The 16,710-nt window shown below is 42.2% G+C and overlaps 1 protein-coding gene across 29 annotated transcripts in view; it reads right to left on the bottom strand.

Annotated features, from left to right (window-relative positions):
• SNAP91 (synaptosome associated protein 91) overlaps window positions 1-14,401 on the bottom strand; it is a gene marked incomplete at both ends in the record, with an annotated part of 154,046 nt that extends 139,645 nt beyond the window's left edge. For all 29 annotated transcript variants that reach the window (XM_079716444.1, XM_079716417.1, XM_079716439.1 and 26 more), the window contains one exon: window positions 14,272-14,401. In XM_079716444.1, coding sequence (XP_079572570.1) covers window positions 14,272-14,401 — 130 coding nt within the window. The remainder of the gene's footprint in view (window positions 1-14,271) is intronic.
• Window positions 14,402-16,710: the final 2,309 nt, after the last annotated feature.

Below are 16,710 nucleotides of genomic sequence, written 5' to 3'. Positions count from 1 at the left end.
AATATTTAATAAAGAGACCAGAAAAACATGAACACGCTGCAACTCTGTTGTGATGGGGAGACAAAAATAACAAAACTTCATTAAGCCACGGTCTAACTCAAGTGTTTAGCTAGATGATGGTTTGTAAGCTGTACAACTTGATGCTAATCATGTTGTTAGTGAGATTATAGAAAGTTTTTTAAAAATTCTATTAAGGAAGAACCAACAGGATATTTTGTTATATCTTTTTAATATTTACCTTGAGGAAAAAATTACAAAGGATAGCGATGTGAAAGCAACTGGCTTTGGAAAGAATAGGAGAAAGGTAACATTCTTCACTTGGATATTTTCTTAACCTAAATTTTAATAACTGTTGTGTTTTTCTTTGGTGTTAACAGACTAACAGACCAACCCAGTGGAGTATGGCATGAACGTACTTAGATATACTTAACATATATGGTCTTTTGGGGGGGGATTATTTTCGGTATTTTGTTTTGTAGTTTTAATAGTTAGGAAGCCTGATTTGCAAAATTCTATTATTTCAGTGGTGATAGGTAAGGAATGTTACAAATTATGTTACCACAATAAGACCAAACCAAATGGCCTTAAAGTTTCTTTTAATACATAGTTTTAGAAGACTTTCAACTAAATTACACATCTGTAATCTTTATAGTCTTCACTGTCACCCACGGCACAGAGAGCATTCTCTGGTGCCAGCACCAGGACCCAAGAACCAAGCAAAAGACAACAAGAGGAGAAAGGTAAGAAAGGTTCAGGCTGGCAGGATGAGGCCTGGAACACTTATCAGGGACAGCTGCACGGCTGTCCCTGTGTCAGAAGTGCCCAGGGTTACGTGTACATTTATGGTGAATTTGAATTCAACACTATTAAAGTGTGTGTGCATGTGTGTGTATACTTAATATTTATATATATTTTACATTTCCCACATGGAGACTATTATCTGCCATAGGCACAGCCATCAGAACTAGGTGAATAAAGCAATGACCCATTAGTGCACCTGCTGAAGGCAGATAGCTAAGAAGTATTCAGTATGGTTTTTTTTTTTTTTTTTTTTTTTTTTGGCCATGCTGCATGGCGTGTGGGATCTTAGTTCCCTGACCAGGGATCGAACCCATGCCCCCTGCAGTGGAAGTGCAGAGTCCTAACCACTGGACCGCCAGGGAAGTCCCAAGAAATATTCAGTATTAACACATATAGAATGTGTGATTTTTGCCTCTTTGGGACTCAGCTTCCTCATCTATAAAAATGAAAAAGTTGGACAACTTCTAATATCCTCTGCAGCCTAGAAGGCCCGCCAGATCTGCCACTGCCCACAACTCAGGTTTCCTCTCACAGCATTCTTAGCCTTCTTAACCTCAGTCTTCCAGCAGCCCTTAACTTCTTTCAGTTCCTAAGACGTGCCTCGCTTGCTCTCAGCCTCTTCCAAAATTAACACTGTGCGTCAGCCCTTGTCCTCCCCTCACCCAGGTTAAGTCATGATCATTCTTCAAGGCTGAGCTTAAATATCAGCTCCTCTTCAATGCATTCCCATGGATGTCTTCACCTCCCCCGGTTAAAACTTTTAGAACCACCTGTAATTAGTTTTTGCATTTTCTGTCAACACTAGTAAGTTGCAAGCTCTCTGATGCCAAGAGCTGTGTGTATCTTGTTCACCATAGTACCCCTGCCTCCTGGAATAATTCCTGGCATTTAGTAAACACCCAAATATTTGTTAAATGAACAAATGATGGGATTGTGCTTAATAAGCTACTAAAAGCCTCAATACTAAAAGCAATTTATAATTTCTCCAAACAGATCATTAAAAGCTAAATTAAATACGTTGATATTCACTGTTCTTTTTACAAAGGCAAGAGAATCCAAAGCTTTAGGTTAAGCTTGTCTCCTTTCCTCAGTTTTTCTAAAACCCTCAAGTTGTTAATGGTAATATCATATCACTATACACCTGGTGAATGATATCATTTCAGTGAAAATTAACAACATGTAGCTACTTTTGAAATAATGCTTTTCTTCCATAAATACCCTTACCATTCATAATGTAGGCAGTGATAAATTATAAAAGGGCTATTGAAGAACAATGCTACCCAACTGTATCCAGCTCAAAAAAAACCCAAAGCAAATGCATCTGCACACACAAGATGCTGGTGAAGAATTTGCTCTGATATTAATACCCAATCATCTCCTATCTAATCATTAGTGATATGCACCAAGAGAAGTACATATACTTTAAATCCACAACCAAAAAACTTTGCATATCCAGACTATAATTCTCCCCAAATTAAATTTTTGTCATGTCAAAACAATGCAAGTGTCAAGAGATGGTCAGGAAATGCACATTAACTATGTACATTAAGCAATTTAATGTTTCTTTTGTTTGTTTTCCTTCAATATCATACTTCTATTGCTTTCATAAACTTGAGAGAAAATGGATCCATTTAAGTCCATGCCCTTCTGAAAGGTTAGTAAGCAAAAGTAAAATCTTTAAATAAAATAGTAAAATCTTTAAATAGTAAGAAAAAAAAGGGCCTAAAATTTAGGAAAGGTGTAATAAAAAAACCACTCAGCAAATATTTACCTAAACCTGCTACCATGCTATGTTTGGTGTTAGAGATAAGGCAGCCTCACAAAACTCCAGGTCAGACGAAGCCACCAGACCTACCACAGCTCCATGAGTGAGATGACAGGGACAGAAGCACTGGGTGCCATCGACCTACTGAAAAGGAATGAGTGAAGCAAGGTTTCAGACATGAGATTTTAAAATATATATTAAAACATAGAAGCAGCGTGTACAAAGGCCCCCAAATAATGCACAGTATAGTGAAGCTGATGAATGTCAGAGCTGCTCTGGGATGTGTGTAAAAGGGGTGTGTAAAAGGAGTGGGAGGACAGAGGATGGGAAAAACAGGCTGGATCCATTGCTAGCATATAGGTGGACTATCAAGGAAAAAAAACACCTGATAATTTAGCTAAACATTACAGGCATCTTCTGCCCATTTGGCTGTGCTCATGAGGAAATAAAAGCAATCCCCAGGGCCAGAAATGAAAGAAGATGCAGAAAACCACATGGTAAACTGATACTTAAGAGAAGGCTGCTCTGAGGCCATGTGTTAGTCTGAGCAGCCAGAGGCTTAGATTTTAACAACCCTGTGGGGAATACAAGACAAGGCGGTTGGGACTAAGCAAGATGGCTGATTGGAATTAAGACCTCCTTATAGAGCTGGGATCCTCAAAGAGTTACTCCCTTACTGAAATTAGGAGGAAAAAAACCAACAAAGCACACCTTGAAGCAAAGGAAGACCAGAGGAAAACAATTCACTCAACCTAGGTTCTTGGTAGATGTCAGGGGGAAACAATCTCTGGGGCATTTTGTAAACATAGCTTTTCACCTTGCCCAAGTCTGTGATTCAAATTTATATTACAGACTCACATTCCTCCATCCAAGACCCTTAGAGCGATATATGTTTCAGAATTTAGGATTTCCCAGATTTTACAAAAGTAATGTGGTGCATATACCAAATACTAAGTAACCTAGTATAATGTGGACAACACACCATAATATGACAACATTTCTGTAGCTCAATATATGAACCTTCACGGTAGGTAGTACAACAGCTATATCTGATCAAGTTTTGCCACCAGATGATTTACAAAAAGAATTTCATTCTTCTGAGCTTTCTGGATTTTCAAATTATGGATAAGGATTATGGACCTGGTCTTGCACTAGATGGGAAGCTCCAAGAGCACAAATCAACTTAAGGTGCTCCCAGGATGGTAGCACTTGTGGGACCTTGCAGAAGCAAACACAAATCCTCTCTAGGTGATCCTAGGCTTTCCAGGATTCCCAAAGATGAAGTCCTAGCCAACGTGATCTCATAGTCCAAAATCATAAAACACACGAGGAAATAAACGATGACTGAGGCTTAGGCAAAAAACAACAGCAGAAACAGAGCTTCATGTAACAGATCTATGAGATGCAAAATATAAAATGAGTTGTGTTCAAAATGGTAAAGAAATAAAAGAGGAACTCAAAACTGTGAGCAAGAAATATATGTTATCCTGGGCCTCCCTGGTGGCGCAGTGGTTGAGAGTCCGCCTGCCGATGCAGGGGATACGGGTTCGTGCCCCGGTCTGGGAGGATCCCATATGCCGTGGAGCGGCTGGGCCCGTGAGCCATGGCTGCTGAGCCTGCGCATCCGGAGCCTGTGCTCCGCAACGGGAGAGGCCACAACAGTGAGAGGCCCGCGTACCACAAAAAAAAAAAAAAAAAAAAAAAAAAAAAAAAAAAAAAAAAAAAAAGAAATATATGTTATCCCCAAACAGGGCAATTTTGAAAAACTCCAAAAATGAAAAATATAAATGAATAAAATTAGAAACTAAGAATGAGTAAAAACAGACAAGACACAGCTAAAGAAAGAATTAATGAACTGGAAGATAACTGAAAAACAAAGCATGCCAAACAGTAAAGAAAGTGTTAGAAACTATGAAAGGTATATTTATAGATATAAGGGTGTAATGAGAAGGTCCAGCATATACATAATCATGTTTGAAGGAGAGAAGGAAGAGAATGGGTGTAGGCAACAATCAAAGATGGAGAATTTTCCAGAACTAATGAGAGACATGAATTCTCAAATTCTGGAAACCCATAAAGCTCCAAATAGGGTAAATAAAAAAGAAAATTACGTCTAAACACACATACAGTGTAGATAGAGAAGACACAAGATTTTAAAAGCAACCACAAAAACAGAGATTACCTAAAGGCTGGTAGTCTAATAGATGACTTCTTAAGAGCAATAATGGAAGCCAAATATTATCTTTAAAGAGAAAATAACTCAATCTAAAATGTATATCCAGATAAACTATCCTTCAGCAATGTGGGTAAAATAAAGATTTTTTTTAGACAAAAACAGAGTTTACTACTAAACAGCCTCACTGAAAGAGCTTCAAAAAGATATAGTTCAAGGAAATTCTAGGCATGATCAAAGAATGGTGAGCAAAGAAGGAAAGGTGGATTCAGCTAAATGAACACTGCCTGTATGAAGTAATAATGTCTGGCTTTGGGGGTTAAAACAATGGTGGACTAAATCCCTGGACAATAATAGCATATAAGTAAAAAGTGGGTGACTAGAATTCAAAATGTCTAAATTTCGTCTCTTGTTGCAGTGACGCGAGTGGGAGCACTGGGACCGCAGGCTTGGAGTGGAACTTCTAAGATTGTTTTAAGAAAATGGCAGACAAGCTGGACATGAGAGAAATCGTGAGCTTTGATAAGGCCAAGCTGAAGAAAACGGAGATGCAGGAGAAGAACACCCTGCAAGCCAAGTGAGATTTTCTAAGAACTTGGAGGATTCTCCGCCTCCATCATCTTGGAGACCCTAGTCGTGATGTGGAGGAAGAGCCACCTGTAAGATGGACACGAGCAACAAGCTGCACCGTGAACCAGGGCACTCTGTGCCGATGCCACCGGCCTGTGGCTCTCTGAGGGGACCCTCTAATAGGACTGCCAAATTCTCTGGTTTGCTCTGGGATATTATAGAAAATTGTTTGTATGATTAATGACAATAAAACACACTTCATGGCAAAAAAAAAAGTTTCTAAATTTCTTTTCTTTGGTAGGAATAAAAAGAGATACTGATCGACTTGAGACTTTAAGAATGCATACTAAATTTTGAAGGGCGATCACTAAAAGAACTAAAATAGTATATACAGCTTCCAAACTAAAGAAGGGGAAAGTTAGAATTAAAGTAAAACCTGAAGCAATTGAAAGGAGACAAAAAACAAGCACAGTAAGGGCAAATTAGTAAGGATCATGCATCAGTTGTTATAGTGGTGGGAGTAGCAGTAATGGTACTAGTCGTGGCAACAACAGTAACTGTACTAGTAATGGTTAACTACAGTAGTGGTAGTAATAACTGATGTTCATTGCAGGTGTGTGTGTCAAGCTCTGGACTGGGTTCCTTACATGTACTCTCTCTCTTACTCCTCAACAAATATGAGGTAGGTACCATTACTAATCATTTTACAGATAAGGCTTATTACTGATCAAAACCAGGCAGAAGACAGCTAAAGAAAGAGAGGTCAGAGAGTTTTGAAAGAATTGATCACTCACTGAATTTGAGAGAGGAGGGAAAACCCTCAGGTCAGTGGCCTGGGCAACTGGGTGGGCAATACCTGGCACCTCACAAAGCTTCTAGTATTTCATGCATGAATTAAGCCAAAGACACAGAATATCCAAAGTAAGCTAGAGCTGTGCTTGTTTTCTTTGGAATCGTCAGTGTCTGTTTCAAGAAGCATGGCTGTGAGGGCTTCCCTGGTGGCGCAGTGGTTGAGAATCCGCTTGGCGATGCAGGGGACACGGGTTCGTGCCCCGGTCCGGGAAGATCCCACATGCCGCGGAGCAACTAGGCCCGTGAGCCAGAACTACTGAGCCTGCGCGTCTGGAGCCTGTGCTCCGCAACAAGAGAGGCCGCGATAGTGAGAGGCCCGCGCACCGCGATGAAGAGTGGCCCCCGCTTGCCACAACTAGAGAAAGCCCTCGCACAGAAACGAAGACCCAACACAGCCAAAAGTAAATACATAAAATTAAAAAAAAAAAAAAAAAAAGAAGCATGGCTGTGAAAGAAAAGCAAAGGATGACAGGTTGGTTGCTAGAAGAAGTCATAGAGTCCAAGGAGAGCTGTGTGTAGGAGGTTTTGTTTGTTTGTTTTCAATGGAGATACTCGAAAATTTCAAAAGAGAGCTAGAGAGAGAGGTTAAAGATACGGATGACAGAATAACTGATGCAGAAAGGAGGAGAGTTATATCTTAAAATAAAAGCGCTAACCCTAGGAGAATAATCAAATGATCAGGCCACAAAGCAAAACCACAGAAAGCAAAGATCTAGCTTCTCTCTCCTGGGTAGCCAGGAATGGCACATCACAAAATCTTTTAGAAGACACTAGACCCTTCTTAAAGATGCATAATAGAGAAACCTTATGTACACATGGGAGGGCAGGGAGGGAGGACAGGGGGATCCTCACACACTTGGGACAAATGAAGAGAGAGCAGGAAAACAGCCAGAGAAGGGCTGTGGGCTTCAGGGTACAATTCTCGCTCTGGTTTGTGCTGTCACCCAACTGCTCCAAGGAAGACCCCATCATTTTGCACTTATAGGTCACCATGCAATTGACAATGAGTATGCCATTCAACTATTCTCCCCTTGGTGAGGAACAAAAGATAAACTTCCATGTTACATAAACACCTAAGAAAAAACAGATAGTCAACATGTCCCTTACAAGCAAACAATATATTCCTCTGTAAAGAGAAAGGATTTTTACAAAGTGAAACTGAAGAATAAATATTTTTAATGGCAAGAAATGTGGCTTTTCAAATTATTTAAGTGCACTAAGATTATACTGAAGGTTCTCTCAGGAGTTGCTGGCTCAGGGGTTGAGTCACCTAAAATACAACTCAAGCATCCTCGGCCCTCAGGGAACAGGGTTATATGCCACTTCTGACCTTCTTTACCAAGTTACTGAAACCAAGATAAGCTCCAAAGAACACCCTATCCCAGTATCAATCCATTTGAAGAGAAGAGGTAAGATATTTCAAGGATATTTACTTGTGAAAAACTAAGGGAAAGATCCATGGCAACTAAGTGCACAGATTAAATGTCAAATAAGACTTCAGGAGCCATTTGTTAAACATTAAAACTAATATGGCAATGTACGAAAAATCTAGATTTTAATCTAAAATGCATCAAGCTAATATTGCAATTAAGATATGAATTTACCTACTACGTCCATAGTTTTACATCTTTTTCCACGTGTACAATCTTTTAAATCACTAGAGTAACTTCTAAAAAAATTGATTTGAGTTACCAATTTTATACTGCTTCTAAGAAAGTACCCACTAACAACATGGATCTCAAATGGGAAAAAAAAAATCTAAAGTGACCCAAAGATACACCTAAGACTCCTTGTCACTCTTCTTTTCCTGATCCTGTCATAACCCCTAAACTTCACAAGATCTCTTTTCTCCCCTCCTGGGAAGCTGAACATCACCTGAGAATGTCACAGGACCACACAGATTGGACCCCTTCAGATTTAAGGTATAAAGGATACTCAGCTTGAATGTTTTTCAGAAGTCTATTTCCCTCATCTCTTCTTGACTACCTAAGAAATAACACAGACTGTTCTAAACCATCTCCACACGGGCTGAGGCTTCCGGTGAAATCAAGGTGGAGGAACAGAGTATGCCTCGGCATAGAAAATTAAAGGGTTTCTTTAGACAATAACAAATGGTTAAATGAGAACTGGAATCAAAGTAAAATATATTTACAGCAAGTTAGTATACTTCTCATATTGAGAGTTACCCTAGTGTTCAGTAAACTTTTATACACTGTTCCAACTTAATTTTACTCAATAAACTAAGCTTACATTTTTGATACTAGCATTACAGAAAGCTCTATAAGTTATCACAAAGATAGATATGGTATCAACTGAATCAGTGTGCAAACAGCACTTCTATAAATTGAAATATATTTTATATACTGTATCCTAAAGAAGCTTATGTAAAGCAAATAAATTTTTAGGTTTAAATTTTCATTCTATGTTTACTCACAAAATTTCTTATTAGCAGATATTTTATAAATAAAGTAAAAGCAGTAGGAATTTTGTGGTCATTTGCCATTATTTGTCTCTAATCAAAACATAGTCTTTTATCTCCCCTTCCCTTTACCAGATGTTCTTATAAGAAATACAATCTTGGACTTCCCTGGTGGCGCAGTGGTTAAGAATCTGCCTGCCAATGCAGGGGACACGGTTTCGAGCCCTGGTCTGGGAAGATCCCACATGCCGTGGAGCAACTAAGCCCGCGTGCCACAACTACTGAGCTTGCACGCCTAGAGCCGGCAAACCACAACTACTGAAGCCCACGTGCCACAACTACTGAAGCCCGGCACGCCTAGAGCCCGTGCTCCGCAACAAGACAAGCCACTGCAATGAGAAGCCCGTGCACCGCAACGAAGAGTAGCCCCCACTTGCTGCGACTAGAGAAAGCCCGCAAGCATCAACGAAGACCCAACACGGCCAAAAATAAATAAATAAATGTATTTTTAAAAAAGTATCCAATAAAGATAGTCTGATTTTAAACAAAAGAAATACAATCTTATTTTTTCTTAACTTGGGAGGAAAGGAATCATTTATAAAATGCCAATATCTCTCAAACATAAGATTCAGAACTTGAATTACTTGCTTATTATGTAGGGTAAGCTCATTATTAAAAACTCACAAGAGGTTTAGCATGGAAAAAAGTAGGATTACTGATAAGCAATTTGGCTTTTCATAAGGTTTGGTTTGACGTTGACAGTAATGTCTAAGTTTGGAATTTTGACAGTCTTAAATAGGGTATTTTAAAAGTATAGCATACACAGAAACTGTTCATAAGAGCAATTAACCAAAATGAATCTTATACAAGGGCTGTAAAACTTCCCAAATTCTCCCTGCAGGTATTACTCTGGGCCAACTCCATTTTGTTGTTCTTTAACCTTGACGCAGCACTTGGGAAAGCACTGGGTGCCCTACTGGATCTTGTTACTTTATTTGTCTTGGGCTATCCCTTAGGCCATCAATTACAAAACAGAAAAGGAAAGACAATGGAAATGTAAAACAGTTTACATTTTGTAATGTAACGCAATCAAGAAGGTAAATGCTTGACAAGTCTGGATGTTTCATGTGCTACCAAATAGGTACACAATGTTAAAGGGAAAGGAAGTGAGGATGTACAGATGGATCCAGAAAAACTAATGTTAAACTAACACTGGTTAGGTGTTTAATTTTCATGTGCAAAGGGCAATCTTATTATAGTACAGAATAAAAGCTTTACATAATCCAAAAGTACCTTAAAATATATAATCTTTATTTAAATTATTAAGGTTAATCATAGCCCTTAAATTTCATCTATAACTGCTGATTATGGTCAAGCTTTTCTGAATACATTTTTTTCCTCCAAGAAACATACTATGAGTGAAAAGAAGAACAAAATATATGAGAATATATGTCTAGAGTTTGCTTATCTCTCTACCTTCTTACTATATGTAATTCTGCCTCCAGATGTTAACAAATCATTTCTTCAAATGTATAAATCATATATCATAAGCATCATTTTATAAATTACCATAGTTAACAATAATTTTTGTGGCCTATCAACCCAAAGAGAGAAAAATCATCTTCTGAACCAGTACTTTAAATAATATTAAGTACACATTTCATAAAGATTCTGAGCCCATTCAATTAACCCAGTGTCTTTAAAAAAAGAAAATCACAGAGCCATAAACTCTATTCTTACAACCTTCTAATATGAACTCCAAACTACAAAGTTATATACAAATCAAACTAATTAAAACTTTTTTGGCTTCATTTGCACAGCAAAGGAAACCATAAACAAGATGAAAAGACAACCCTCAGGATGGGAGAAAATATTTGCAAACGAAGCAACTGACAAAGGATTAATCTTCAAAAAATACAAGCAGCTCATGCAGCTCAAGATCAAAAAAACAAACAACCCAATCCAAAAATGGGCAGAAGACCTAAACAGACAGTTCTCCAAAGAAGATATACAGATTGCCAACAATGAAAATGATGGTCAACACCACTAATCATTAGAGAAATGCAAATCAAAACCACAATGAGGTATCACCTCACACCAGTCAGAATGGCCATCATTAAAAAATCTACAAACAATAAATGCTGGAGAGGGTGTGGAGAAAAGGGAACTCTCTTGCACTCTTGGTGAGAATGTAAATTGATACAGCCACTGTGGAGAACAGTATGGAGGTTCCTTAAAAAACTAATAATAGAACTACCATATGACCCAGCAATCCCACTACTGGACATATACCCTGAGAAAACTATAGTTCAAAAAGAGACTTGCACCACAATGTTCATTGCAGCACTGTTTACAATAGCCAGGACATGGAAGCAACCTAAGTGTCCATCGACAGATGAATGGATAAAGAAGATGTGGCACATATATATGATGGAATATTACTCAGCCATAAAAATAAACAAAATTGAGTTATTTGTAGTGAGGTGGATGGACCTAGAGTCTGCCACACAGAGTGAAGTAAGTCAGAAAGAGGAAAACAAATACCATATGCTAACACATATATATGGAATCTAAAAAAAAATGGTTCTGATGAACCTAGGGGCAGGACAGAAATAAAGACGCAGACGTAGAGAATGGACTTGAGGACACAGGGAGGGGGAAGGGTTAGTTGGGTTAAAGTGAGAAAGTAGCACTGACATATATACACTACCAAATCTAAAATAGATAGCTAGTGGGAAGCAGCACAGGGAGATCAGCTCGGTGCTTTGTGACCACCTAGAGGGGTGGGATAGGGAGGGTGGGAGGGAGATGCAAGAGCGAGAAGAAATGGGGATATATGTATAGCTGATTCACTTTGTTACACAGCAGAAACTAACACACCATTGTAGAGTAATTATGCTCCAACAAATATGTGAAAAAAAAAGACCTATATACCAGCTAAAAAACAGGAAGCTCTTCATTATGAATATTGAAAATAAACTTACAAGAGAAATTAAAAAAAACAAAACAAAACTTTTTTGGTTTCAAACCCCCAACTCTACATTATGCACTCTTTTCCTCCTAACTAGTATTTAATATTTTCAAAACTAAATAAGATTATTTCAGTGCCTGTGAAACTTAGTTATATGTTTGCATGTTTCAATAACTGGTGTAACTCACTTTTAAAACTGGTGTGTTATTGGAACACCTGTGAATAAATTACTAAGGTAGTCTACTGTTATTTAAAGGAACATTACAAAGAATTCTGTGCAAAGATCCCCTCTTGCAGTACATATACATACAACATTATTTATATGTTCAGACTTTCCATATCATGTTTTCTTAAAATAGGACATATCAGTAACTTGATACCTATCTTTCCAAATTCTACCCTAAGGTTGGCTTTAAGTGAAGATAATTTATTTTATGTCTTACTGGAAAAGTAAAATGTTAAAAAGAAAGACCAATACTCCTCAGTGCTTGGTTTTTGCTCATTTTTTAAAGGACAGAATTAACATTTTTGCACACATATCATAGAAATTACAGTAAGTGTGTGGGGCTGTGATGCTCAATTTCACACAAAGCCATGCAAACAGGATGGGTATTTTGAAGATTAGACCATTCAGGCTCATTTGATTCCCTTTTCCCCCCCTGTCAATAGAGAATATTACTAAATAAACCACACATGGCAGTTAAGTGCAGGGGTTAAAAGGTATGAAAGTTAATTACCTTCCCCGAAACTTTTAAGTGATGATAAATTAATAATGTAAAGCTCAGTGCCCAGCATAGAGTAACTGCTCAATAAATGTTTAGCTCTTATGATTGTCCATGTTCTTAACTCAATACCAGTTGTTCCTACTTCCGCTGCTTTCCTTAAATAAGGAATCTTCCCCCTGTGTTCCACATCTTCAGAATCACTTCACTCACTAACATATGCTGGAGATACTGAAAAACCTCCCACCTGGAAAATTTATAAAAGACTTTTCAAGATCTAAAGATTAAGGTGACTATCTAGATATGGAAAAGTCAGTCTTCATCTGCATCACGTTTAATGAAATGCTCAAACCTGTAAGTGTTCTCTGAAATGTATCAATATATTGATCAATCATTTTCAAATCATTGAGCAAATCCATAACCGATAGCTTTTTTATTATGAGGATTTGCTACACCTACACCTACCTTTAAAACATGAATCATCCTTCCAGAGTTGGGGAAACTGATCAAAGATGGCTAAATGATTCAGCACGCTGCAGCAAAACGAGCTGGTCATGAATTTATAATTTCCACTTCTGTTAGGGTCCCTGGCCACCTCTCTCACCCTGTACTGCATGTATAACACACGATACCATAATCAACACATTTTGTTGAAAATTCCCTCAGGAAAAGAGTAATGGTGTTTCCCCCTCAGGCAAGCTTCTAGTAGCAAAATTATTCAACTTTATGAGACAACAGGTTCGCAAGGCTGGAGAACCCTTACAATATCCAGCTGTAAGCTGCATCAAGCTTTGCTTAAACAGGTAACAGGACCAGAGTCAATTCTAACAGTGGTGCCATTTTCTCAGCTGCACAAGGCAGACACTGGGGAAGGACTCAAGCATAAGAAAACCAGAAAATGGGCAAAGGAAGCCAGATGGGAAATGGGTATGGCTAGACTTGCCTGTGTCTTTCATGCCAGCACTGACCTTTACCAATGAACACCATAGCAGGACAGATCCTAAGCAGGTCCCAAAAGACTGAACAGCAACTACAGAATATATTCTGATGTAGCCTTACTTATAAGGAGCCTCACTACTCAAAGCAGGTGAAAGCCTTTTTCTAAGTGTCCCCATTTGCCCTTAAATAACTAAACATTTACTATGTTAATCAAATGAAATATTTACTTCAGAAATATATAGATTCCAAATTAGATTAAAGCCTTTTCCCATAAAAAAAAAAACCAATACTTTAAAAAAATTATAAGTTGAATGCTTTCATCTAAAATTGCACCATCTCTAAGGCTGGGAAAGCACATCCATTTTGTGTCCACTGCATGGTCATTCTGCCCAGCAGTTCCTGAGAATGGGACAAAGAAGTGTGCCGGGATGGGTAAAATGAAATCTCCATTATCTATGATGTGCAATTTCCTCATTCAAGAGCTTGAATTTATTTCAGTTTGGTGTGGTGACATACAACACACACTCAAGCACCAAATCTCAGCAGTAGCACCGAAAAAGATGACACTTAAAACTACCCAAAATGTATTTAGGCAACAACTAGGGTGATAAATTTGACCTTCCATGAATCCATTTTTGGGGGTTACTGTTGTTACGACTGTGTAACCCCTGATTTCCTCTAACGTGGACTGGAAAAGGGGGGGGTGGTGAAAGGGGAGGGGAATGAGGTGAAAAGCGCCTAACCCTGAATTTACAACACGGTATCTTAAATTATTAATCTATCTATCTATCTATCTATCTATCTATCTATATAATCTTTTTTTTTTTTTTTTCCTCCAGCAAAACCTTGGAGGTCAACAGGAGAAAAAAATGGCTCAAAGACAAGGTTTCAGGGCCGACCCAAGGCGACACCTCCACGGTGGGAGATTTCGAGGTCAGGGGCAGCCCCACTGGTAGGTCGGAAGGCTGCAGCATTATCGACCGAGAGCCCAGGCCGCGCCGCCCGTATCCACGGCGCCTCGGCCGTGCGCATGTCCCACTTATATAAAGAGATGCTTACAGTCCAGGTGCTTCTTCTTGGGGCCCATCACTTCATGAGTGGTGGCTTTGCACACCGCTCTGGCTACAGCGGAGCCTGTCACGCTGTACTGAGCGGCGGCGATCCGATCCGTGAGCGTTTGGCCCGACATCTTCTCCGGCCGCGTCTACCGCCTTCTCTTCTGCGGGGAAAAAGGGGGAGATGGTCCTGCTTTAAGCCGCAGACCCGACCCTCCGAGCATCCAGGCCTTGCCTCCTCCAGCCGCAGGGTGGCTCTCTTCTCCGTCCCCGCCCTGGTACCACCTTCCCGGAGCCAGCACCGCGCTAAGCCCCACTCGAACGACGCGGTCTAGGAGATCTTGAGCGAGACTAGCGCGAGTCCGGTGCCAGCATCGCGACAATGTCCCCGACCGACCCCCCCCACTCCCCTCCCCCCGGACGCTGCCCGCCTCACCCTTCCGCGCCCCCCCCCCGCCCCGTCCATCAGCACTTCCCCTGCAAGCTATTCGGGTGCCAGACCAGCTCCCGCGTGCGTCGGGGTTATGCCCCGGGCGCCGCGCCCGCCGTGTGCCCACCTCTCGCCTCCCAGCCGCAGCGTCTCCTCCTAGCAGCCCGCAGGCTTCGGAAAATGGATCGTATACCCAAGCCCTGGCCGCCTCCCTCCTCCTCTTCGCGCTGCTGCAGCAACCGGTTCGTCCTCCCTCGGTCGCGGCAGAGATTATCCTAGTGTTGCGCCATATTACGCGCCCGCCTCCCCTTCCTTCCTCGCCGCGGTCTCCAAAGCCCCGCCGAGGCCCTCCGCCCGGACCCCCTCCCTTCGCCCCCAAATCGCCGCCGCAGGGGCCGCCCCAGGGCTCCGCGGAGGCGCCGGAGTCTCGCAGCGCCTCGCCCTTCCTGACAGCGGAGCAGAGACGGGCTGAGAGCCCAGCCCCCCGCCCGCCCTTCAGCGCGCCGCGGAGCTGTCACCCGGCCGCTGCCCTTCTCCGCGCCCTAGGATTATCCTCTCCGGATCCCCGCGCGGCCCAAGCACGGCGAGGGGGCCGAGCGTGGGCGGCGGTACTCACCCCGCCCCAGGAGCGGCGCCGCCAGCCGCAGGATGAGCGGAGCCCGGGCCGCCGAGGGAAGTCGCGTCGGGTGGGTGTGAGCGGCTGCGAGCGGACCCGGTGTCCGCTGCGCGCAGCCTCCGGCCCTGGCCCGGCCCCCGCCCTCAGCTCCGCGGTCCCTGCGCCCGCCTCCCGTGGCCCCAGGAGCCAGCTGCACCCGCCCGCCGCCGCGTCTCTCCAGCCCTCCGCGCTGCGTCTCCATCCCCGCCCCCACCTCAGCTGTGGCTGCTCCGACGAGTCAGGTGACGGCGGCGGACAAACCCGGGCGAGCTCTCCACGCAGCGCCTCGCGGTCCCCTCCCAGCTACTCACACACGCCGCCCCCCGGGACCGCGAGACTACTGGCAAGGGGGCGTCGCGCGCGAGCATCCCCAGCAGGCGCGAGGAGAGGAGGCGGGGAGGCGAGGAGGGCGACACTCACCCAGCCAGCCACCCTCCGCCAGGCGCCCAGCTGCCTCTCGGCTCGCGGGACCCGCACCCAGCACGCACTGCGTGCGCGCGCACCACGCACACCTGCCGGCCGACTGCGGGATGCGCCGAGGGCGCCGGGGGCGTTGGCGCAGACGGGCAAGTGGGCTCCTGGAGTTCAGCGCTGTGAAGGCCGCGACTGGGTCGTCGTCCCGCGCTGCCTGGCAAAGCCCAGCCAGCTCTCCCCTACCTCTGACTCGCCCGCCCGTCAAAGGCAGCAGAGGCCCTGATGGGCAGGGCGATTTAAAATGTCAGATTCTGCTGGCCAACCGCGCCCGTTACCTGTGCGTCCTCAGCTCCTTGGAGCTCCTCTACTTGTCTCTGGTTTAGTTGGGATCTGGGGTGGGCAGTTAATTCTAGCCACTTTGGTCTGAAACGCATCCTGAAGTCTACCACAAGGACGAGAAATTGACAAAACCATCAATCGAGTCCCAGATCATAAGGACAGTAATCATTTAGGTGTGCAAGGAAAACTCTTTGTACCCCTAAGTAATTTTTGCCGATTAAATAGTGTTTGAATGTCTTAAGTGTATTTGAATTGTATGCATGGATTTCTAAACAGGGATTTGGCTATGCTAAAAGTTTCACGTGTTGACATTTTCAAAGACTGTTATTTACCTTAACCTAAAAAAATCTTTTAAATTCTCACGGTACAATCAAGATCAGAACTTCATTTGTGAATTTTCTTGCCATGTTTCCTGGCTACAGGTGGCCTCTATTAGGCCTGGAGGCTTTAAAATGTCTACCTATATATATCAAGGTTTTGTTGTTTATTCTCTTACACCTGGTACAGTGTTGAGTATGAATCGTGATTTTGTAACTATTGGGACTGATTCTAGCATTAATCGCAAGCTTGACAACTAAAGAAAGGCAGCCCAAGACTATCTTTGT

This window comes from Hyperoodon ampullatus (assembly GCF_949752795.1).
Source record: "Hyperoodon ampullatus genome assembly, chromosome: 12".
Classification (NCBI taxonomy): Eukaryota; Metazoa; Chordata; class Mammalia; order Artiodactyla; family Ziphiidae; genus Hyperoodon; species Hyperoodon ampullatus.
Note: the sequence above shows the minus strand (reverse complement) of the source record. Positions and strands in the feature narration are given on the sequence as shown.